The following is a 24,878-nucleotide window of genomic DNA, read 5'->3' as shown; positions in this document are numbered from 1 at the left end:
CGGCCCGGCTGCTGTTTGGCTCTGGCTCTGCCGTGCTTGGTGGGGCCATCTGCAGGCACAGGGACATCCTGAACCAGTCTGGCCAGGGGGCTGTGGAAGCCTCAGCAGGTGATGCCAACTGGTTTGCAGCTGGCGTGGCCTGGCACTGCTTATCCCTGTGCCTAGCCCTCTCCCATGCTGCCTTGGAAAGCTGGAAGCAGAGCTCAGCCAGAGGCTCAGTCACAGACCCAATGGTGTCAGGGACACAGGGCCACTGGTGCTGTGCTGCCAGACATGAATGAATTCTGTGGATGCTCTGTTTGGGATGCGCTGTCCCAGGTGATCCTTTACAAGCACAAACATTCAGGTGGGTCCTCCTGGCCTCGCTCCGTAGCAAATCCCAGGAAGGGGCAGCCCACCCCTCTGCCCAGCCAGCATCCCCACACCCCTGGGCAGCTGCATTTCCATGGAAGCTGCAAACCCCTTGGACCCTCTGGGTCTCCTGATGATCAAACCAGGAGATGGTATCTATACAGTGCTTGAAGAGGAACATTTATGGATGCACAGGTTTATTATACTTAGTGAATAAAGCTGATAACGAAAAATCAGTATTTTCCATGAGGGAGAACTTTGCACAAACTTCAATGAAAACTTTTTTTTTCTTTTTTCTTTTTTTTTTTTCTCACAAAAACCAGACACTTCACAAAATTAATTTTGTCAAAATATAAGTTAAGCATAAAACTGGTGCCTTGCCCCCTTTGTGAGTGCTGCCACTGCTCTCTCTGGTACCCACGCTGTCTGTTACGGAATGGAAAGCACAGCTTATGTCAACAGGAATGAGAGATGTTTTGGTTTGTTTTTTTTTTCTTCCTTTTAACACCTAAATTTAGATCCCGCTCTGGTGACTGATGGCACCAACCTCTCGCACAGAGCCTGGGGCGAGGGGCAGCGCTGGGGCCAACAGCACCCAGCGGGGCTCGACAGTGGAGGAGAAAGCCCTTTTTGTTATACAGTGTTTATTAAGTAGATTCAGTCTTATATATGATATACAGATTCAAAAGAAAAAAAAAAAAAAAGGATTCCACATACTTATGAAATCAGTGCATTTAGCAAGTAATACCATGGAGATAACAGCTCGATTAACAGCTCATTGGTCTTTGTTAAGTGAGGGGACAGGGAGTTGGCCTGTGCTAATCATTCCACAAACAGAACAGAATTAAGTTGCATCACATATATAATAGACACACATTCTAAGAATTAAAATATTAAGCCACATTTACTGGAAAAATCCACAGTATATAACACAAATAACTCTTATCAAGCTCGTTGAGGAGGAAGTGCTCATCTGCTTAAGAGCCACATGAAGTTGCATAGGTGCCTATCTGCAAAAATATCATTTCCAAAGGAATCAATTGATTAAGCAATAAAGTGTCACCTTAGAAGCTGGATTAAGTGCCATACGCTTTCTGTCTGAGCCCTCGGGAAAGCACCAGCTTCCCAAAAGCCTCTTCTGCCTCGCTGGGAGCCTCCCGTGGGACCGCGCTCCCACCTCCACCCCAAGCCAGCAGCCGGCTTGGGCGAGCTCACCCCCTTCCCTAAAGTATTCCCAATTCTGCTCAGGAGTGCTTCCCCCTGCTCCCCTACATCAGCTGGACCCGACGGGCAGCACTGCCCTCCCGCCCGTGTGGGAGGAGGAGGAGGATGGGGAGGCAGCAGCGCTGCCCAGATCTGGTGCTTCAGAGCCCCGGATCAGCTCCCGATTGGAATTGCAGCCGATCTGTAAAACTACCGGGGGGAAATAAAATGCAGCAGCTTGTGCAAAACCCAAAATTGCTTAAAGGGTGTGTGGGTTTGGTGGGGTGTCCCTGGGGCGGGCGCGTGGCGGTGGGTGGGTGAGGCTGTGGCTGGGTTAAGCAGACGAACTGGGTGAGGGGCAGCTTCCTCTTCAACAGCAGGTCTGGCAGAACACACGGGGTCGGGAGTTCTGTACATGTAAACAGTACACTTTCACTGAGTCCAAAATTAGGAGCAAAAATACAAAGGTTCACATTGGTCTTAGGTAGATACAGGCGAAGAACTGAGCTGTGCAGCTCCGAAACAACCAAACAAAAGTTTCTAAAGCACCACTAAATTATATAAAAATCAGACCATGGACGGATTGTAGTTGGTGTCTGGTGAAATACTATGCTACCTTGTAAAAAGTTTTACAAAAAATTACAAATCAAAAGTATATTAACCCTCTGAGTTCAAAGCAGCATTTTTTTTTTTTTCATGAACTGGTACTAAATCCGACGGCCGCTCCGGGAGGGAAGTGGCCCTTGGGATCAGGGAGGTACAAGTTACATCTGCTCACAACCCCGGGAATGCTCTCCCATAGAGAAACAGCATCATGGGAACCGCACATCCAGGGCAGGATGGGTGTGTAGAAGTAAAATAAAATTTAAAAAAAAAAAAAATCTCTTTTTTTTGACCAGTGATCAGCTTTTCTTAACCAAACCCAAGACCATCCAGACCATTTGCTAACCCAGCATTCTCCTTCCACCTCTCAGATATCTGGAAAGCCGGTGTATTCTGCTCCTGCTTGTTCCTTCTTGTTGAGAACCTGGACTAGCAATTCCTGACCCCGTCCTGCCCAGTGAGAGCGCAGGAATGTGGCTGTGAACAGTCCTGGAGCACAGGGAGAGCCACGGTGGAGCACGGAGCAGCTGCAGAGCATGGAGATGTCTGTGGAGCTCATGCCAAAGGAACCAGAATGCTGTGGCTCACTAAAAAAAAATTAAAAAATAAAAAAAAGAAGGGAAAAAAAAAAAGGAGGGGAAAGAAAAATAAAAAGATCCCTGACAGAAATTCGGAGTCAATCCCGTTTGTTTTAAAACTTGTCCCAGATGTGGCTGTCACCAGGGCTTTGGGAATCTGAGTCTGTACCATTCAGCTGCAGGTTATGAACATCAGGTGCTGGGACAGGGTGGTGTTGGGCACCCTCCTTCACGACGCGGCCTCGGTGTCCTCTACAGCAGTTTGACCACGTGTGAGAGCTCCTGAACTTCCACATGTGCTGAGACAGGTTCAGAGGTGATCAGGAATGACTTGGATAAATAAAACTTAACCCAACTGTGGCTGTTGGTGGTCTGTCCATATGCCCCCAGGTTACCTCTGTTTCAGTACAAACTGATGGCAAACTTATGGCTAAAGGTTCCTCTGCCTCTGCCGAGGAGGGAGGCACCGGCGTGGGTGGGAGACCATGGAGAGGGAGAATCCCGGGACAGCGATTGTCTCTGCCTCTCCTGCCTGAACGGTAAGACTTTCACAAATGGCTGCAGTTACAGATTTTGTCAAAGGTTTGTTACTTCATGGTATTCACACAAAAATAAATATTTACATAAATTCCAAGTATGGGAGGATGCAGTGGACAAACCAAGCAGGCTTCTGAAGTGCTGGGGAAAGCGTTGAGTCTGAGCCCTGGCTGGGGGCTGGCGTGCCTGGGGCCCCCTCCCCACGCTCGGCAGGAGGGGATGGGTGCTCCAGCATCGGGTCAGGTCTAAGAGCCACCATCACCTGTCTCTGCACTGACCCCTCAGCTGCACCCCGCGGCGAGGGGCTGGGTCCCTTTTCTCCAAATGCTACAGAAAGTTTTAAGGTTTGGGGAAAACAGTCAATGCAAGGGTTGATCCCTTCTGCTGTGGGGCCAGGCACACCTGGCCTCAGGAGCCAGCAGCTTTTTCTGTTCTGAGACTAAGAGCAGGGTAAAGTTTTGTTTTTCTTCCAGTGTGTGGAGCATCATGGGGTACAGAGGGTACAGGGGAACTGCCCGGGCCCGCTCCTGGCCGGACCAGCGGCTGCTCAAGCCTGTGCCACCAGCGTTGGCCCCTGGAGCAGCAGCCCCTGGCTGCTGGCTCCGAGTGGCCAAAAAATAAGATAAAAACTGGCTCCAAACCAAGAAAGTTCCTACCTACAAAACAGCTTTACACTTATCAGATTTCTATCTCATGGTGTGGACTTCAGCCAAGTGGGGGGGCTGCGGGGGACAGGGAGCAGCGGGACCCTCGCTGGTCTCTGCACAGCTCCAGAGCACATTGCATGGCTGGGCTGGGCTCAGCACCCCTGGCCGGAGCGAGGTCCCTGGGTTAGCAGCACTGGCAGTAGGTATTGCACTGAGCAAAACGAAGTGCATCGTTGTTGGGGGGTGGAAACAGGGCAGAATGATCATTGGACTACGGTTCTTCCACACTTTGGGAACTGTGGGCTTGTTCCAGGACTGTGAGCAGGGAGGGGGAAGGATCCTGGGCCCCGGAGAGGACTTTGTCAGTTCTGCTGCTCAATGCTGCCCAGAAGCGGGCGGTCACCACTCCAGCTCAGCTCTGGGCTGAGCCCTGGGGCTGCCCAGCCTCACACCCCGCGGGACCGGGCGGTTCAGCCCCCGCGCTCCCCGGGCTGGCTGCAGACGGAGCGGAGCACACGGCCGGGCGCAGCAGGACCCAGCCGGAGGTTCCAGCCTCCTCAGCACGATCCCCATGTCTGCAGCACCCACTGACCCCCAGGACCGGCGCTGCCAGTCCTGGAAGAAGCCCACAATGGAGTGTGAGGTAGAGTACGGATGGTGACCGCAAGACAGTGTTTCTCAGGTATCTCCTTCCTTTCTTCCTTCCTTCTCTTATCTGCAATGACTTCAATGAGTTCGAGATGTCCTTCCAGCCGGAGGTCTGCTGAGCTTGCCGAGTCTCTGCGGGAGGTTCAGACCCCACTGCTGCTACGGGACCTCTTAGAACAAAGGCCTAAGCAGGACGCTTGCACTGCTGTTCAGCTCCCACCTACGCTCACTGGAGGCTGAGCAGCCTCGATGTCAAGGGCTGGATGGCAAACTTGCTCCCTGTGGGACAAGGGTTCACCAGAGAAACAGGCAGAGCTGCCTGGAAATTAGTAGTGTAGTGATATGGAATGTGTTATTTCACAGGAATAAATTCCTTCTGATCAGACAGACAAAAAACTGGCAATCTGTACAAACTCAAAAGAATCCATTTTCAGAAAAATAAATTACTAAGGGAAGAGGAGGGTCCATTTCTCAATAAATATGTGATTCAGCTCACCTAAGACTTGGAAATTATCCAGGGATGGGAATCTAACATTTGGGTCCACAAAGGTTATTCTAAATACATCTGCAGCCCCAAACCTCCCCAGGCTCCCTTCTGCCCTTCAAAGTCCCACATCCTTCCAAGCTGCAGGGTTGGCTTCTGGTCGGCCGGAGGCACGGCTGTTGGTACGGTTCCAAAACGTGTCCTTGTGCCTGAAGTCCCAGGTGCTTGGAGTGTAAAAGAAAACAGGTCTTTAGGATCCCACCTTCTAAAACTACATGTGCCCACCGCGTGGCGGGAGGACGATGCTGGTCCTGAGCAGGACACCGCCGGGAGCCTCTTTCTAGCAGGTACAAATTGTCTTGTCGACCGAGGAGCGATGCGGACACGGGGAGTCAGTTCTGCTGTAAAATGAGGTTTTCCAGTTCGTCTGCAGAGCGGAGCAGGAACGCCGCCGACTCCCGGTAGCCGGCGATGAGCTGCCGCACGGCGCTGATCTCCGTGGGGCTGAGCTGCGCCGCCTGCATGCCCCGGCTGGTGCTGTTGGACGGGGCTGTGCTGGAGGCCCCACCTTTCATGCTGAGATCCGTTGGACCTGACAAGGAAAAGTGAGAGGGAAGCTCAGGCACAGCAACATTTCCCATGCTCATCCTGCTGTGATTCCAGACCTCTGCAGCACTTGGAAGGTACCCACAGTGCCTGGATAACGTGAGGAGCTCCCGCTCCCTCTCAGACATCAGAGCAGCCACTCACTGTCTCTGCAACAGGAACACAGGTCCAGAGGAGCCCACAGAGTTGCTGCAAAGGTTGGAGCACCTCTGCTAGGGGGAAAGGCTGAGGGAATTGGGGTTGTTCAGCCTGGAGAAGGCTCTGCAGAGACCTCAGAGCTCCTTTCAGTGCCTAAAGGGGCTCCAAGACAGCTGGGGAGGAACTTTGGACAAGGGCATGGAATGACAGAACAAGGGGCAATGGCTTCAACCTCACAGAGGGAAGGCTTAGATGGGATACTGGGAAGAAATTATTCTCTGTGAGATTGGTGAGTTTCTGGCACAGGTTGCCCAGAGAAGCTGTGGCTGCCCCATCCCTGGAATTGTTCAAGGCCAGGCTGGACAGGGCTTGGAGCAATCTGCTCTAGTGGAAAGTGTCCCTGCCTGTGGTAGGGGGTTGGAGTGAAGTCAACTTCAAGGCTTCTTCCAAACCAAACAATTCTATAAGGAGGTCTGAGAGCCAATATGACAAAAATCCCATCCTGCAGCCTGGCTCACAGCTCTGTGAAGAGACGGTCTGCTGGGAGGTAAGCCAGCTCCTGTTGGCACCTGCACCATCAAAATCACCTTCAAAGTTCCAGTTTTCCCTCTGCATATGGGGAGTAACATCCCACATGAGCTATGCTTCCCTGGTTTATCTCGACAAGTGACCCCAGAAGGTAAAGGCAGGGGAAAAAGTGGACTTAGCTTCATGTTGGACTAAGTAAGAGAAGCAAAACAAAGAGCAAAAACCACACAATCAATCGGAAATGGGAAGTGCCAAGAGATGTACTAGAGATGCAATAGTAGTCAGGGAGAGGAGGCTGCTGAGGCTGCAGCCTGGAGGGAAGGAGAGAAGACACTGAACCAATCCCTGGGCTGTGAGCTGAAGTGCTGCAGGCTGATGGAGCAGTTGGTGATGATGGAGAAAGGCTTTGGGATGGCTGAGCCCCTACTGGGTGGCCTGACTCAGCCATGGGACACCAGGCACACGGAGCAAGGACTGGGTGTTGTGGCTGTTTGCAAATCAGGATGGGAGAATTCAGCTGCCCCGAGTCCAGGTGGGGGGCACGGGTGATGGTGGCAGGGAGGGAAGCTCATTGCCCCGGGCAGAATGGAAAGCATTCAAGGAAAGCAATGCTGGAGCTGCAGAAGGAGCAGCACCAGCAGAAGTGTTCCATGCCAAGAGAACCAGAGCTTCAAAGCGGGGGAGGAGGAGGAGAAGGAGGAGGAGGAGGAGAGGGAGGAGGAGGAGGAGAAGGAGGAGGCTCTCATGCGAAAGCAATTTCACTGGGCAGAAAAGGCAGCAGTAAACTGAGCCTGAGCTTGTTTCCCAGCTCACCAAGGGGGAAGGAGCTGGGAGCAGGGATGTGGGCTTGAGCAAGAATTGCCTGAGGTGGGGGATGGAGGGTGAAGACACTTCTGGGCAGCAATGCCCTGCGGGGCCTCTGCTCAGAGGGAGGAGAAGATGCAGCTCCTTGCAGAGTGCTCTTCCCTCTCAAGGACTGGGCAAGAGCTTGGGAAAAAGACAACTGCAAATCAGAGGTTTAAAAACCCCCTAGAAGGAAATAAGGCGAGGTGCTGCTGGGTGCTGCACCCAGGGCCTGTTTGCTCCTCCTGGGGCTGCTCAGGGACCTTCCTGCACGTTCACTGTCTCACACGGAGGAGCCCAAGGAGGGTGCCTGGCAGTGGGGACCGAGTGGCTGTGCTGTTCTGGGGAGGAACCATTGCTGTGAGGATTAGGTCTCAGCAGCTGGAGGCCGGGACAGGATCTTTATTCAGGGTTAAGAAGCATTAGGAAGGGATGATAAGAGTTAATCCCAGACAGGCATCTCTCAGGCCTCCGGAAATCACATCCTTCCAAATCCTGGCTCCCGTCGGGGTGGGCTGGGGCAGGAGCCCAGAGTGCACCAGGACAGGCAATGGCAACCCAGGGATTGCAGGAGGACTGGACAAGGACTGGCAAGGGCTCCAGCCCCTCCTGCCACCACTGCTGCAGGACAGAGCCAGAGGGAGCACTTGATCTCATCCGACACCTCTTGCTCCAGGTGTGGGCGAGTCACCAGGTACCTGAGAGCCTTCCTGTGTGCCCTGCTCCAGGATACTCTGCTCTGTTCACTTGCTCCTAATCTCAAGCTCTGCCTACATTCTCCTTCCACCTTCCCGCCCTGCAGCACCAGCCCTGTTTTCTCAGCTGTCCCCACGCAGTCCCCAGCCCCTCAGAGCCCTCCTGAGCTGTGGCTGTGCCCCCCACCCTGTCCCCATCCCCGAGAGCAGAGCTGCTCATACCAGCAGGAGATCAGGGCAGCGATAGGCGCCCGCCCAGTTAATAATTAACAGAGAATCTGGTACGAATTCTCCTTTTTTTTTTTAAGTGACACTCCTTCCCTCCACCAGTGCCACCCAAACCGTCCTTCCAAGTGCAGTTCAACAATTAACCACCTGCTGATGACGTGGGCAGAGCCACCAGACAGAAGGGACAAGAGGGGATTTCAGAGCAGCTCTGTGCAGTGGTGGGAAAGGTGCTGCCAGGACTGGGAGCTTTGTGGGAGCTGTGGGAGCAGCCCCTGCCTCTCCTCCAGCAACCAGCTCAACCCCACAGTGGGGATGCCAGGAGCCCCTGGTGCACTGGGGCAGAAGTGATGCCAGGGTGGGCTCCCCGTGCCCCTGGCACAGCCACTCACCGTTACTGTGGTTGCCCGTCTGGAGGGATGCGGGGGGCTGCAGGCTGCCCCCCAGGGACCCGTAGCCACGGTAGCTGTAGTTCAGGCTTCCATTGATGTAGACTGGGTCTTGGGAGTAAGATGAAGCTGGCAGTGAGTAGGAGGAGTGGGTGATGGCTGTGGAGTCTCTGGAGTGCTGCTTGTCTAGAGCGATCGGTTCGTCCTGCACAGGGGAAACACAGACCTGCTCCAGCGAGGAGCCTGGCTGTCCTCTGCGGCCAGCAGGATGGACAGTGCAGGGATGCCTGGTGTCCTGCAGCTGCAGTGTGCCCAATCCAAACCAGCATTCCCATCCCCACTGGCTGAGGGCACACCACAGGGCTCTGCTCTGCAGCCCCTCAGACTTTCAGAAAGACTTTTGACCCCACCATAGGACACTGCCAGTTCTGTTCCCCGCCCACCCCCAGCTGCCAGCACTGTACCTGGGAGGTCTGGTAGATCTCCAGCCGCATCCTCTTGGCTGCTTTCCGCGTTTCGCTCTCGCAGGCGGCGGCCAGGATGTTCTCTGCCATGGCTGAGGTCAGGTGGGGTGGCGTGGGCCTGGTCTGCAGGGACACAAGCAGAGGGGCTGCTCAGGGATGTGCTGCTCTGGGCACTGGGACTGAGGGCAGGGCACTGGGGTGCCCACTCACCATCTCCATCCCGTTCTTCTTCATGCGGCGGCAGGACTTGAGGTAGGTGCGGATGCGCTTGCGCGCCCGCTCCTGGAACTCGGGGAACTGCCGGCTGCAGGACTCGATGATGGCCTGGATCTTCTCCTTGGGCTGCTTGGAGATGGGAACCATCCTGTCCAGGTTCTCGTCCACAAAAAGGCGCACAAACATCTGCAAATGAGAAGAGACGTGGTGGGAACCCTGAGATGGAAGGCAGGTGGGCTCACCCTCCTTGTGGAGCTCTCCTTACATTGAAGGCCTTTAGCCTCTCCGGGTCCATCCCCTCCGAGTCATTGATCTTATCATTGTCTTCATGGTCGTCGTGGTCATCATCATCTTCATCAGCTGTGGGGGCCCTGCCGACAGTCAGGTCCTCGGGGCAGCCGCTCACCTCTGTCTTGATGGAGTCATAGCTGCCAGAGCTGTACGGCGGGGACTGAGAGGAGACAGGGGTTACCACCAGCAGCTCTCACCTCATGCACCTGCCCTTTCTCCTTGTCTTACTATGTCTGACCCCTCCCCTGCAACCCAGGGAGATGAACCCATGGCCAGGTGCGTCACCTCCTGCCTGCTTTGGGCAGGGGGGAGCATGGTGGCCTCAGCAAGACTGTGATAACCTGGTGGCTCCATGACAGCTCTGGCTGGTGGGGCCATGGCTCTGCCTCATCCTGTGGCAAACATTGACTGACCCAGCATGAATGGGCTCTTTGTCACATGGTGGCTGTGGCACAGCTGGTCAGGGGTGAGGTGAGCCCACTGCAGTGCCCAGCCCTGGAGCAGCTGGGGTGTGGGGTGCATCCCTGTCTCACCCAGAGCATCCCAGGCCGTACCTCTGCTGTGGTCTTCACCCCGTACTTGACCCTGCTGCGCAGCCCGTCGGCACTGCAGCTGTCAGACTGGTAGGAAGGGGTGATGTGGGCAGGGGTGAGCTTGTCACAGAGGTTGATGGGCTGGTCCTCGGCGGAGGTGGTGAAGTCCATGGGGGCTGCGGTGCCATTGCCGTTCATTTCGGGGAAGGCGCTGTCGCCCTGCGTGCTGCTGGAGGTGGAGGGGTTCAGGGTGGAGGAGCCATTCCCGCTGCAGCTCTCTGACGAGGAGTCATCTGCAAGGAACAATGTGTGTCACCCCCTTGGCACCCTATGGCCACCTTCCCAAAGCTGCTCTGGGGTCACTTGGTGGCTGAGTTGCCACTGGGAGCCAGGCTGGCACTGCTGCACTTTGGGCCCTGGGATGCAGCAGATGCTGGTGTCCCTGCCTTCAAGGCCATTGTCACAGGGATCTACTCCCTCATCCCTCAAAGCACACCAGGTGCTGCCGTGCCCCATGCCCGAGCCACCCATCCCTCTGCAGGTGACAGTCCCCACGCCTCCGCCCGCAGCTATGGTGCCTGGGCTTGAATAAGAACTTTGGAATTTGGTCCTTTTCAGTTTCTGTTTGCATTGCAGGGAGGAGAAAGGGGCACTGCCTCTCCCTGCCAGGTCCCCTGCCATCCTCCTGGCCCAGTTTGGGGCTGGGTGCAATGGGAAGTGACAAGTTCCAGCACTGGTGTTTAAGGAACATGAAGTTCTGCAGAGTGCTGGCCCATGGGGATAACACACAAGGACAAGTTCACTTGGGTGGGAAAACCGTGAATCCATGGTGTCTGAAAGCAGCATTAGGAGCTCTGCTCACAGCTGGCACCACCCAGCAAGGCTCCTCCTTGGCATGCTGCTGCAGGGAGGGGACAGGGGCTGCACAATGTCCTTCCTGTCTCACTCAAAGCCCAAGTGACCTACACCCTACACTCCTGTTCCCAGTTTCCACATGCCCTAGAGCCATCCCCACAGCACATGCAAGGCCTTTTCCCCACCACACAAACAGGTCAGGGCCCTGGCAATGGCAGTGCCACGCACACCCAGTGCACAGATCTTGGCTGCATTCACACCCCAGGCCCTGGCACCATCCCCCTGCCTGTGCCTGCTCCCACTACAGCGGCTCCCCAAGAACAGCCCAGCAGTGGCAGAGAGCCCAGCACTGCCTGCACCCACCCTGCCTGCACCTGGCCAGGGAGCCCGGCCCTGGGGCCAGGCACGACATTTCAAACTGCTCAGCCTGTTCCCTTCCCTCCCCCTCGCCGCAGTAAATCCTTTATTTCATTAGGTGCCTCTGCGAGAGGGAAAGGGCGAAGCACGTGGGAGCCGCTTCCTGCGCCAGCGTGCGCCGGGCGGTGAACAAAGAAGCTGTCGGCAGCGAGGAGCAGATGGCCGTCCCCACACCCGGCCCGGCCACCCTGGGACAATGGGCCGGGGCTGTGGGGCGGCCGCAGCCCCGACCGATGGCTCCTGGCACATGGGCGCCAGGTCCAAAGGTGTGTGGGAGTAGGGCGGCGGGATGGTGCCCAGCTGCTGCCATCCACCCTCCTCCTCCTCCTCCCCCTGCCAGCACCTGCGGGAAACTTTCCTGCCAGGCTGGGCGAGTGCTGCGGTGACCCTGCGGTGGCCCAGGACTTTGTATCCCTTAAAATAAACACACTTGAGGACACTCGGGCATCCCAGCCGACCGTGGGGCCGGCCGGGGCTGCCACCGCGTGTCCCCAGTCACCCCAGCAGCGCTCGCTGCCCAGCCTAGCGCCTGCGCCAAGGCGGCTCCTGGCCCCATGAGCCCCTAAATTAAAAGGTCCCTACTGGAGGTCCCCACTCAGCAGAGCTCCCTCCCCCTCCTTTCCCTTGCGCTGATCCACTTATTCGTCTGAGCGATGACCAGAGCTGACCTAATCCCGGGGTGGTGTTTATGTGCCGGGTGCTCCGGGCCGGTGGCAGGCGTCACCCGCCCCACCACGGGGCTGGGTCCTGGCAAAAGCCCTCGGTGCCAGCTCTCTGTGCCAGGGAGTGCGGGGCTCCAGAGGGGCTCAGCAGCCAGCGCTTATCCAGGGGCACCCTCCAAGCCACCTCTCCAAAACCAGCTCCAGTCTGCTGTCCCAGTGTTTGTAGTGGTGGGGCTGCATCCCAGACCATGTCCACAGGTTCCTGCTGCATCTGGAGGGGCAGGGTGTTGGGGGCACTGCCACCTCCTGCTCCCCACACCCCTCCTGGCCCAGGGCACTGGTCTGGTGCTGAGCCCCCAGGGTTTTGCTGTCCCTCGGCACGGGTGCAGGAGCAATGCTGGCTTGGCTGTGGCCCCAGCAGGAGCGGGCAGGTGGCCGGGGGCACAGAGGCCTCCCTGCCCAGGATGGCGGCTGTCCCTCCCCCAGCACTGCTCTCTGCGCCAGGGGAGATGGGGCTCCCAGAGGGAGGCTCCAGTCTCATCCAGCGATGCCTCTCGGAAGGATTAAGGAGAATTATTCCCATGCACGGAGGCACGAGCTGTAGGCCAGGCCCCGCCATCGGCCCGGGCACAGCCACAGCAACAGCGCTGGGCCAATCGGCGCCGTGGCCAGGATGATGGTGGGACCTCCTCCCTCAGCTCCCCTGGCATGGCTGCCTGCACCAGCAGGGCTGGGGGCCCACCATGGCACAAAATCCCTGCCAGGCAAGGACACCAAGAGAGGTGTTTGCCTCTCTGGTCACCTGGGAGAACAATGTGCAGCTGCCCTGAACATCCCCAAACCCGTCCTGGGGCACCCCTGCAGGGATGAAAGCATCCTCAACCTGCTATGAGCAACCCCAGACATCCCCAATCTGCCTTAACTACCCCCACTCCCCCTGGACATCCCACTCTGCCCTTGCCCATCCACCTCCAGCCTCCTCACAGCCCCCAAGTCTGGCCCCCCATTCCTGCAGGCAGGGACAGTCCTGCACTGGCTGCTGACACCAGACAGGATCCTGGGGGTGACACCTGGACTGTCCCGATTCCTCCACGTCTCAGGTTTTCTTTTGTGTCACACAAAACACACACAGCAGCAGATGCACGTCAGGTTTCCACCCGATGCTGCTGCATTTACGAACCCTGGGTTTGCTACAGGCAAAAGATATTGCAAACAAAGAAGATGTCTCTTGGAACCTGCCAGGTGGGATAAGGAAATGAAATGGGAATCTAATATCAGTAGCCAGCACCTACTAAAAGAACAATTTAGTTTATACAAGGATGGATGTACGTAAATAATGAGGTTTTTAAACCCATAAGCTACAGATATTTTCTTATTTCTGTATTTTTATGTTATGCTCTCCCAGAAGCTCCACACACAAAGTGGTGGGTTAATTTCAGTATTGTTAGTAGAGAAATGGCCACAAATTCAAATTGGTGAGTACTTTGGTCCAAATGAGAATGGCCTGAGCCAGCTTGAAAATGCAGATGAGCTCAGGAGGGAGCTGCAATCTCCTTGCTGGGGTGGATGGGCCAGGGATGGGGATGAAGCTGCTCCCTGGGCAGCTTCACTGGGTTATCTCCAGCCCACAGCCATTCCTGAGAGGAGCTGGGGAGTGGGACCCAGGGGAGAGGGAGCAGGAGCATTCCCACCCTGGGTACTGGGACCAGATTTAGGCTCCTGCCTGGCTTTGGCAGCTGTGTCAGGACTCTCAGCAGTGGTGGGGCTGTGTTGACCACACTCCATTTCAGCAAAACCCACCAAGCTCCAGAGCTTGAAGAGGTTTTCCTCATCTCCCAGCAGTGCCCAAAGCACATGTCAGGAGCAGGGCTCCAGCAGCAGCAGGCGAGCAAGGCCAGGCTGCGCAGCCATGAATATATTCATTATCAACCAGCACGAGCCTGGTGAGCTCCCTGCTCACGGCTGGAGCTTGGCTGCACGAGGAGCCCCTCTAATGAGGATAATTGGGAGCCCCCCTGCTCCACCCCCGTGCCCTAATTGAAGCAGATGGAACTGCAAAAACAATGTCACTTCTAACAGGTTTGATCTTTCGGTTGGAAAACGGGACTATTTCGTTCTCCTGTTTAATCCCCTCGAGCTGGGGCTCCTTGGGCTGCATGGAGGTGGAGCAGCCCCTGGACTGTGCAGGACAGGTGAGGCTGGAGAGCCCAACAGAGGCTGCTGGCCCTGAGGTCCATGGAGTGCTGCCCTCTTTGGCCCCTCTGCAGAGGCCAGAGAACGACAAGACACGTGGTGAGGCTGGTGAGGTGGCTGTGGGGGAGCAGCCTGGTGCCTCTGCTGCAGCCCCGGCATCTCCCCGGCATCTCCCCGGCATCAGCCCAGGAGAGCAAGAAGCAAAATGGCTTCTTGGGCCACGGTGCTGGGGGAGGAGGGGATCAGTCACTTATTAAATGAATTAATCAGGGCTCAGCGTTTTCATTTTGAAGAGGCTGCTGGATTATCCTTGATTTCTGTGGCACTGGATTTGAGGAGATCAGGAGGGGAAGGGGCGATTTCCAACACCTGCTCCCCGGGAGATTTTATGGCGGGGAAGTGGTTGGGTTTAACGTCTCTGCCGGCGCAGGCCACCGCACCACTCTCCAGAGCAGAGTTAAAGATGAATGGGGCAAATTGTTCCTCCTCCTGTCACATCTCCAGAGCGGAGACAAAACCTCTTTTGACTCAGGAAACAATGAGCTTATGTAAGAGCCAGCGGCCCACGGAAACCTCGCCGCAGCCCCGCACCATGCAGTGGGCCGGGGTCCACCCGGCTCTGCCCACACCCCGCTGCCATGGGACCCCTGGCCGGCCTTGGGGCAGCCCTCCCATGGCTGCTGCCCACCTGCCTGGGCAGTTGTGGGTGTCAGAGCCATGCCAGGTCCCACCAGTGACTCTTGGTGCCCCATGGGCCGTCATGGATCCACCAGCCATTGCCCTGCCTGCTATGGCTCCACGGGTGATGGCAGTGATTCTGCCACACCTGAGTCTTCCTGTGGCTCATGGGTGAGTCTGTCCCATTTCCAGCCTGCCGTGGCACCGGAAAAGGATGGAGCTGCACGCCCAGCCTGGGAGTGGCCGTCAGGAGGGCATAGAGCATCCCACCGCCGCCTGCCTGGAACAACAGCCAGGAAGATGAAAAGTGCCATAAATTATTCACTCACAAAAGAGACAAGAAGGCAGAAGAAGGGGAGGAGGAAAGCCTGCGAGGAAGGGATACTTAATACAAATTAGAGAGACCGAGTGGGAATGGGGGCCCCGTGGGGGGGGCCAGTGCAGGGTGTTAGAGCCACACTCATTAAGGGCAAGGGACCACCTCTGCAGGGATCCTGCACCCATGACTGGGTGGTGAGTGGCAGGAGAGGCCCTGGCCCCACACTGCTCACACAGTCAGAGCACGGAGCCCATTTTCTCCAGGTCCTGCCCAGCATTTGCCTCCAAGATGCACAAGAAAGAAAAAAAGCAACGTGGCTGAGGGCCGCAGTGCACTGGGGCTGGCCAGGTTCCAGTTAAGGCGCTCTATTTCCTGTCTTCCTTCGCTAAGGCAAACCTCGTTATGTCCCAGACAAAGTGTCCACCCTCCACACTCCCTCCCTGGGTCCCTGCCTCGACCAGAGCCCTTGACGAGCCAGACATCTGGCAGGGCTGGACACAATGCCTGTCTGCAGGGAGAGCTGGGCTGGACAAGGCAGCGCTGTGCGGCCGCCTCCCTGTCCCCTGCCATGAAAGGTGCCCCCCAGTGCCGTCTCCCCCCGGCTCCACTGCCCAGCCCGAGGGAGCAGCTCCCTCCGGCACCGGGATCTCACCGCGCCAGCCCCGTGCTGGATGTTTTCCCAAGCACCAAAGCTCGTCAGCTCCCGCCGCACAGAGCAGCCTTGTCACAAACGCTCTCTGTCCCTCGGTTTTCCCTTCTCCTCCCAAACACTGTTCCTTCCCTCCCACTGCTGCTCCTCCAGCCACCTTGCAGCTCAAGGAATGCTTGAGCAAGGAGCTGGCCCTTGCTCACATTGAGGAAGGAGGTGGCACAGACCAAGCCTCTCCTTGTGCCACTGCTGCTGGCAGCCACCCGGATCCTGCTGCAGGGAGGGGACATGCTGTGGCCCCATGCTCCCTGGGCACTGCCTCTCCCCATGCCAAACAAACGAGTTTGGTGGGTTTGGGCTGGATTCATGCCAAGCTGGTGCCTCCAACACAGCTTACCACTAGAAGAGAGACCCTGCTGTGCACCCCCAATCCTTTAGGACTGTCCTTTGGCACTGTGGGGCTCACCCTGCTGTCCCCACTCACCCCTCTGGTTGGGGGTACTCAGTTTGGGGAGGAAGGGAGGGGCACAGGTGGTGCTGGCTGTCCATAGCCTGGTGATCCTCTCTGCTCCAGGTTAAAGAAGAGACCCCCAAAACCCTGCTTGGTGCACCAGCAGGACTGACTGGGCAGTGCCTGCAGCAGCCATGAGAGAGCTGAGTCGAGCTCAGTGTGCCAGGCTGGGAAAGCCACCACAGCCTCACAGCATCCCTGCTGCGCTCCTCAGCCTGGCAGCAGGCAAGGACAACTTTCAAAGGACACCAAAAGGAGGGTGTTTATCACAGGCCAGGGCCTTTGCTCGGGAGGAGCAGATGTGTCCCTGGAAGAGGTGACAGGAGTGGAGTCACCAGCCCAGACCACTCAGGCGAGGCAGGCACACGTTTGTTGACTCCTGTGGAGCCAACACAGCATGGGGACACCCTGGAGAAAGAGGAAATATACCCCTAATGAAAATGAGATAAGGTTGTGTCCAGCTGTAGTAAGGCCTGGCTATTGGTGCTAGTCTTGTTTAAAGCTAAGGCTTTCGAGGGCCAAAATTCAACACCGGCACAAGAAGCCCTGGAAAGAGTAAGGATTTTGCAGCTTGGGCTAAGCAAGTGTCTTGGGGCTCACAGGCCACCTCCTGTACTAGCCAGCCATCAGACAATTGCCCATGGTCTGCTGGGCTCTCCCTGTGGCTTACAAAGGGTGTTTATATTCACCTGGAGCAGGTCTAGGCTGCCTGGGAGCTGTGTGACACCCAGTGCTGCAGCAGTGACCCTGTGAGGGCACAGGGAGGTGGGCACCACTGCCCCACAGTTGGGTGCCAGCTGTCAGAAGTGGATGGAGCCTGGCTTTTGGTCAGCACTTGGCAAGAGGCTGCTCCTCCCCAGAAAGCTCTACTAGACTGGTGGTTCAGGGGAGCTGGTGATGTGCAGCACATCGTGGGCATCTCATCAAGTGCCAGCACTGTGACCCAGAGCTGTGCCATACCAGCAGAGAGACTGCTGTGCTGGGGACAGCTCTGTGCCGTCCCTGACATCCCAGGGCAAGGTGTCCTGGGGAGTGACACACCTTACCAGCCCCTGGGACAGAATCTGGAAATAATGCTTGCCCACATGTCCTTGAGGTCCCTCCTTGCAGCACTCCTGAGGAATGTCCCCAACACTCAGAAGCCTCCCCAGCCAGCTGCCTCAAGGGATGCCCCCAAGAAGCGTGTGCCTTCACAGTTAAGTAGGTTAAGAAAGTCCTTTCTCCAAGGTCTGGATTAGCCACTGCTGCTCCGGGCAGAACAGACTCAGCGGGGACCCTGCCAGTCAAGCGAGGACGGCACGTGGGGATCTCAGCACAAGGGGATCAGTCCAACATGGTGCCATGAAGCAACCCCATGTTCCCCACACAGAGTAAGCACACCATACACCCAGGAGGTTTCCCTGCTCTTCAAAAGAGGCTGGGGAGCAGCAAGCCCTGCCTATGGGCTGAGCACTGATCCTGGGCAGTGCAGCAGGATGTACAGGGACAAGGCAAGGTGGATCCTGTCACTGGGCAAGACAGAGGCTCTTCTATATGAGTTCAAGCACTTTTCCATGTCACACACTGAGGTTTGGGGTCTGACTCCTGCTTTACTTTCAAGGGCATTGCACTTGGCAGAAAGTCACAGCACCCCTGTGGTGGGATACCCCGCTCAACCCCTCACACCACACTGAAATGAGAGGTTTCTAGTGCAGTGCTTGCCTGTGGAAGCAGAGAGGCTCTGAAGATGGACAGAGCCCAGCTCAAACTGCCACAGCAACACAGCACCAGGGCCTGGGACCTGTGCTCAGCTGGGACTGAGCATGGGATGCCTTCAGGAATGGAGGTGGGCTCAGACAGCAGGATGGTGCAGCATTCAGGTCCCTTTGCTCCCAGCGTGTGCTGGCCCCCGCAGATGTGTCCCTCCAGGATGTCCAGCACAATAGCTCCGCTCCAGCAGCAGAGTTTGTGTGGATGTTGCTGTTGCTCTGGGCAGCCCTCGGCTTCCTGCGGGCATGTACGCTGTGAGCAACATCCGACTGGGAAGGGATGTTGCTGGGAGCTTCATGTTTTCCGTGCTGGGGCCCGCAGGATGAGTAACAAAGGAAAATGGAAGGAGCGAGTGTGTGTGTGTGTGTGTTCAGTGTCCCTGCTCAGTCCTAAGTCCCACCATGTGCCCACTGACCCAGCAGGGACCCCGGCTCCCCTGACAGTGCCTGCTCTGTCCACAGCCCTCCCAAGTCTTTAGGTGTATTTTGCTCTCCCTGCAGTTCCAGGGCTGACTCCAGCTGTAGCATGGCTGTACTGGGCCAAGGCTTCTGGGCACCTAGGACAATGAAGGTGTTGGCATTTGTCCCAGATGCTTTTTAGGTCTCTGATGATTTAGCAGGTACCTGTTTATCAAAGCATGGGATGACAATTCCCTGCTCTCCTGCCTCTCTGGATTTCAAACAGCTCTACTCTATGCCACAGAAGAGCATTTGCCACTCCCAGGCCTTGAAAAGACATGGAGCTGGTGCTTTGGTCCTTTAAACAGGACTTCTTTAACAAGCGTGTCAGACGATACTGCTCTCCTACTAGGCAACTCTTCATTAAAACTTTATACTTTAGCAAGCCTTTCACTGCAGACACACTCCAAGCATCACACCCGTCAAACAGCAGCAGGCAGGACCAATTTAGTAACTCAGAAGGTTTTCCTGAAGGCGGAGAGTATCCAGTCCTGAACAAGCTCCCAACTGAAGGACGTGGTGTGCAACCAGATCCCTCTGCAGCTCCAGGATGCCCGGAGCTGAGCCCAGCCTGGCTGCAGGGGATGTGTGGGGATCACTTTGCACTGGCTGGAGCTCCACAGGACTCCTCAGGGCACAGGGGACAACTGAGCACAGGAGATGTAGGCAAACTTCCAGCTTGGGAGTAGCTGGGCTGCCCCAGTGCAGGCACTCTGCTCTGGCAGCTTGGCCGGCTGGGCTCCAAGGAGGCTCCACAGCTTATGTGGGCTGGTTACTCACACTTTTTGCACAGCCTTAGCAAGCTCGTGTGAGCCCGGAAAACACATTTGTTTCCAAAAAAAAAAAGAACTTCCATTGGTTGAGAGAAGAGGAAACTGAAGAGTGGTCGAGACTTTGATTGTGCACATTCCCTTCCCCACAGCAGTAATCTGCTTTTCCTCTCACAACATGCTCCTCTGCTCCATGCTCCTCTCCTTTTACCACCCACTGCCCTCCTGGGTTACTTCATTGTCCTCCTCCCGTCCCCACTCTTGTGTGTGCTCCATTCCTGGGTGGGAGCATTGGTTTGGCAGAGGGACTGGCATGAGGCAGCATCAGTCTGCATTTAGAGCTCTGATTCAGATCATGGACATTCCCATAGGCACAAAACCTCAGTCCACAAAATGCTTCTGAAGTGTGACAGCCTGGTGAATATTGCAATTCCTGGGGTTTTTTTTGTATGGGTCTCATTTGTCACCCTAGGCTTGGCTTGCTTATTTTTTTGACACCATCACTTCTGATCCACCAAAGTCTACCCAGTTCAGCTGATGCTGACACCAGGGACACTTGCATTCCTATGGGACTATTTCTGCTTTATTTCTCATCACTGAACCTTAGGAAAGAAATTAAAGGAGCCAAGAAGAGCCCCAAAGAGGACACCTGCTTCTGAAGGAAAACCACAGGGCATGAAAAATTGGAAGCAATTCCTAAGAGGGCGCAGACAGAAAGAGGATTTCGATTTAGTGAGAACATCTTGATTTGCCTAAATACGTGAGTCCCTTATTAAATTACTGTCCTGTTCAATAATAGTGTTCAGCAAAGGGATCAAAACTGTGTCATTCTAGATTGTAAATGAGACTTGGGAATTCAGTGGTGAGGGCTAAGTCACAAGCCTGAAATGTCCCAGTGGGAGAATGGCAAAGTTCAGGGGGTACAGAGAGACCTGGTCAGGCTGCAGGGATCAGGAGCTGGGCTTGTTGGGGTGGAGGCTGCAGCCTAGTCCTGAAGAGCCAAAAGCTTCTATGGGAGCAACTGTGTCACCACCAAAACACTCTTCTTCCTGCCAAGACACAGCCCCCTGGGGCCCTGGGCAAGCAGAAGTGCCCGTCCCACCTCTGGGATGCAGTGCTGTGCAGTCAGGTTTCACATCCTCACCAAGGCTGCCTGGCTCTGGAGCTGGGGCTGGCTAGGGAAAACCAGCAGTTTCCCAAAAGTGCAGATTTGCAATGGAAACTGAAGTGCCACAACTCACTGGATTGAAGAGAGCAGTGGCCTTGCTGTCCCAAGGATTGAAGAGAGCAGTGTCCCTGTTGCCCCTTCTGTCTCTACCATCCCTGCCACTAGCTACACCACCAGCTAAAAGCCACTCCAGAGAGACCTGCCAGCACAAAAGCCTTTTCTTCCTTTGGGAGTGGTTTTCCAGTCCCCTTTCTTAAAGCAGGACCAACCCAGTCTCAGTTGTTCCTCAGATTCCTCTGCTCCTCCCTGCACTCCCAGCAGCAGCCAGGCTGGGACAATGAGGGATTCAACCTCCTGAGAAAAAGCCAGCAACAGTCCAACCACCAAATCCTCCCAAGCATCACAGTGATGAACTCTGACCTGAACTTGTACTTTTACCACTTATTTACTTGCTCTTGTATTTTAAGCTTGCATGTTTCACAGACGCAACACGCCACCTCTCTTCACAAAACTTCCTCCCACCCAGCCCACGTGTGCTGCTTTCAGCCCTTCCAGCCGCCCTCCCCGAGGGAGGAGACACCCACGTTCACCCTGCTCAGCATCGCTGTGGCTGCTGCAGATTATTCACAATTTCTTGCCTGGGGATGCAAGACCTGTCAAAGGTGCAGCTTTCCAAACACAGAAACCTGTGACTGTCCCGCAAAGCCGTGGCATCCTCCCTGTGTTCAGAACTAACAGCGCTCTCCTCATCACCTGGGAGGAGGATGTGGGGAACGAAGTCCTCCCCTTAGAAGGGGATTTAGTGGCCTTTTTCTGGAGGAGCTGGGAGACAGCCCCAGGCAGAAGGACCATCAGCTACAAGCTGGACAGGGCCCTGGCTGAGCAGGAGCCCAGAGGCTAAATTGGAAGGACTGGAAGCCAGCTCTGAGCTGATATGAAATCCATCCCACAGGTGGGGACACCTGATCAGAAAGGACTGGTTAATGTTTAATCAGTCACAAAAACATCCTGTGGCAGAGGCTGGGGCTCTTCCCGCCCGCCGGGGGACTCACCGTCCTCGTGGCCGTGCAGGTTCTGCGGGCTGCGCATGCTCTCGTCCTGGCTGGGGCTCAGGCTGGAGTTCAGGTGCTGGTCAGCTGAGATCCATGTGGAGTCGTTCATATCAAAGTCCTCGCTGCTCACCGACGTCTCATCCTGGAGGCAACAGGAAAGGGTTAACTCATGGAGCTATTTCCTTTCCTCCTTTCTCTGGCTTTAACATCTCCTCACCACACTCCTTTCCTAAAAACAATTGGGTGGGCAGCTCCTGTTCCCCGCCCTGAGAAGCCGTGCTGGCCCCTTGGGCTTCCCAAGGCCACAGCAAGCAGCCCTTCCCTGTGCAGGGCGAGGTGGCTACCCCAGCAGGGACCAGGGCTCTGCTTCCTGCCTGAAGACTTGCCTGAGCAATGGCACTGTCTCTAATTGAGGACAATTAGAAAGAGCTCACATCCTGTAGGAGCGGATGGCTGAGCCCTGGAGTTTACCCTTTAATCTCCATCCACCCCAGTGTGCTCCTGGCAAGGCGGCGGCGTGGGGGAGCTGAGGACAGGCAAGAAATGGCTCCATAAAACAACCTGGACTTTTCTGAGATCAAATCATCTGCTACACGAGGAATCACCAGAGCACTGGCAGCAGCAGGAGCGGCTTCTGGGGCATATCTGCACATAGGTATGGATCCCCAAAGATCTGCACTGCCTGATGCTGCAGAGGAGGCTCCTCCAGACCTCTCCAGAGGGATATTGCCTCTGTATCCAGATCAAAAATGACAGCACACACCTTGGGAAGGAGCTGGGGGAGTGAGGTCCCCAGTGAGACAAGGACACCCCAGCTCAGGCCAGGGACCCCAGCCAGCTGCCTGTTCCCTGACGATGGCATAGATGACATTCCTCTCTCCCACTTCTGCGGCTCAAAGGACATTTTCTCTCTCCCTCTCTCCCTTCTCACTAACCTTTACAGTACTTTGAGACACAGCCCTTGGATCGCTTCCAGTGCCGGAAAGGTCAGCCACAGGATTTCAAAACCATCATCATAAAGGCAGCACTGAGATCCTGAATGAGAGGAGGGGCTGTGGGACCTCCCCAGGCTGAACTCTCCCAATGCAAAGCTTGGGAGGAAGCAGATACGTGCTCCCGTATGGACACGGTCATGCTGGTGATCCCTTTATCTGCCTTCCTCTCCCTGCTCCCCTCCCAAAGCCAGGGGCACAGACAGCCCTGGGGTGCAGGGGAACACCGAAAATGTTTCCAGAACCGCTTTCAACTCTGCTTTCCTTTGATTGAAACATTTCAAAGGCTTGTAAACCTCTCTGCTCTTGTTTTTTTTACCCTCCCCCTGGTCCTGAGATAAAATACAATCCCCGCTCCCTTTCCGTGTAAGCAGTAATTGGCAGCACCCCTCCAACCTACGCCTGCTCCTCATAAAAACGGCCCTGTCTGGCTGCCGCTGGCTGATAGTTTTTATTGTGAACAAACAAATGTCTTTAAAGACAGGTTTGTGCTTTTCCTCCCAGCTCCTCGTCCCTGCAGACACATCTGCTGGCTCAGGGCTCGTGCTGGCCCCAGCCCGCTCCCTCCATGTGCCTCCCGGGGAGTTTCCTGGAATTTACGGCTTGTGAAACCCTGCACGCACCAAGGGACGGACTGATGGACAGACGGACATGGCTCGGCAGCCCCATGCATGCCCCCCACGGGGACACCCTGACCCCAGACCCACCAGGTGTCCCTGAGCAGCCCCCCTGTGCCCAGGTGGAGCTGAGCAGGAGTGCTCAGAAGGTAGGGCCAGGCACATTGTCCCTGGCTCAGCACAGCTCCACTGCCACACCAGCCACAAAGCAATCCTGCCTCTCCAGAAACTCCATCTTGTACGTACAGGAACAGAACTGCAAAGGTCTCCCTGTTGCAAACTATAAATAGTCTCTTCATTGTAAGCATTTGCAGGGAAGCAGCCACCCTAATATCTGGCCTTCTTCACAAGGCTTACTCAAGATTACTGTCAGGCTTAAGAGACAAATGCAAATGCCAAGGTCCTTGCTGCCCACAGTCTCTCACCTGTCCAGTGGGGAGGAGGAGCCCAAGGAGTGACCCACAATGTTTTCAGGTTGTTCAGGCTCAGGTGCAGAGGACATTGAGCCTCAGTACCCAAACCACAACCCAGGAGGCATCACCTACTCCACGCACTCAAGCATGGGGGAGAAGCAGTGACACGAAGGATGCCTCACATGCACATGCAATAGAAAGTGCTTTATAAATGTGTACAATTCTCTTGAGGTGCAATAACATTCGCCTATTATTAGAAATACTCAGGCTATCAAACCAGAAACTGATAAGCTATAAATGACTCAAGTTAAACAAGGCTGTCACACGTCCACCATCCAGGATTCAGCCACCAGCAGAAAGTCACCCTCTGCTTTCCAGCCAGAGCTTTCCGCTTTCCAGCACTAATACCCTTGGCCAAAATGCCAATGGCATGAACTTCTCAGCATCTCAGAGCTCCCACTGCACAGCCCACCCCAACAGAATGCAAAGCCAAACGTGCAGGTGGCAGCAGGAGAACCCTTCCTGGCAGTGGGAACTGCGGAGAGAGCATCCACTGCCCGCTGAGTCTGGGCAACCACCTGGCTCTGCCCACACCACAGTGCCCCAGGAACTCCTCACACCTTTGTGCCTCTTTAGTAAATAAAGAGAAAAGCCCCAGCCTCAAGAGTGGCTCTGGCCGTCCCCATCACTCCCGCTCTGGCATCCTGCACTTGCCCTTGGCTGCATTCCTCACTGCTTGTAGGGACACCAGAGGCCACCAGAAAACTCCTGCCTCAGCACACCCCTCAGAGACCAAAGGCTGAACACTGTGACCTCCAAGTGCTGCCCATGAACTGCTGGCACTGCCTCCTCACACCAGGGACAATCGCAGGGACAGGAGGCCCCAGCAGCACTGTCTGCCCAGCCACAGCCAGGAGCAGAGGGACAGCAACACAGCTCAGCACAAATCCAGCCTCAAAGCACAGGACACCAGAGCAAGATCAAAACTTCTGGCTAGGTGGGAGCTCTGAATCTCCCTGGATGCCAGTAACCTGGCTGAAGGCTGAGCCTTGCAGTGGGCTCCCCATCCAGCCAAACAAGGAAGCGTTTCTCAACAGCAGCAACAGCCACGACTCGGAGCAATACGGTAAATGTAATCTACCCTTCCACCCTCTTTTGGCTTGCAAGTCAGGCAGCTCATTCTTTTTCCTCTCTGGGTTCTCAGGAGAATTCCCTCTGCTAATTTCTTCTTTCCTGTAAACAAACTTCAAATGAAACTTTCATTAGAAAACAGAATGCAATCCATTACCAGTGCCTGTCTCAGGACCTGCTGCCTTTTCCCCAGTTCCACACCACTCGTGGCAGAGATGGAAGTGCCAGTGGCGCCCCGAGCAGCCAGCCCAGAGCCAAACCCTGA

The 24,878-nt window shown here is 55.6% G+C and overlaps 1 protein-coding gene across 3 annotated transcripts in view; it reads right to left on the bottom strand.

Moving 5' to 3' along the window:
• Window positions 1-530: 530 nt before the first annotated feature.
• NOL4L (nucleolar protein 4 like) overlaps window positions 531-24,878 on the bottom strand; it is a 63,655-nt gene continuing 39,307 nt past the window's right edge. For all 3 annotated transcript variants that reach the window (XM_036395668.1, XM_036395669.2, XM_036395670.2), the window contains 7 exons: window positions 21,461-21,602; window positions 10,001-10,272; window positions 9,421-9,606; window positions 9,150-9,341; window positions 8,940-9,062; window positions 8,479-8,680; window positions 531-5,643 (listed from right to left, as the gene is read on the bottom strand). In XM_036395668.1, the coding sequence (XP_036251561.1) occupies window positions 5,444-5,643; window positions 8,479-8,680; window positions 8,940-9,062; window positions 9,150-9,341; window positions 9,421-9,606; window positions 10,001-10,272; window positions 21,461-21,602 (1,317 nt within the window). In that variant the 3' untranslated portion in view covers window positions 531-5,443. The remainder of the gene's footprint in view (window positions 5,644-8,478; window positions 8,681-8,939; window positions 9,063-9,149; window positions 9,342-9,420; window positions 9,607-10,000; window positions 10,273-21,460; window positions 21,603-24,878) is intronic.

This window comes from Molothrus ater, chromosome 17, assembly GCF_012460135.2.
Source record: "Molothrus ater isolate BHLD 08-10-18 breed brown headed cowbird chromosome 17, BPBGC_Mater_1.1, whole genome shotgun sequence".
Lineage (NCBI taxonomy): Eukaryota > Metazoa > Chordata > Aves > Passeriformes > Icteridae > Molothrus > Molothrus ater.
The sequence above is the reverse complement of the archived record's forward strand: the minus strand, read 5'-3'. Positions and strand labels throughout refer to the sequence as shown.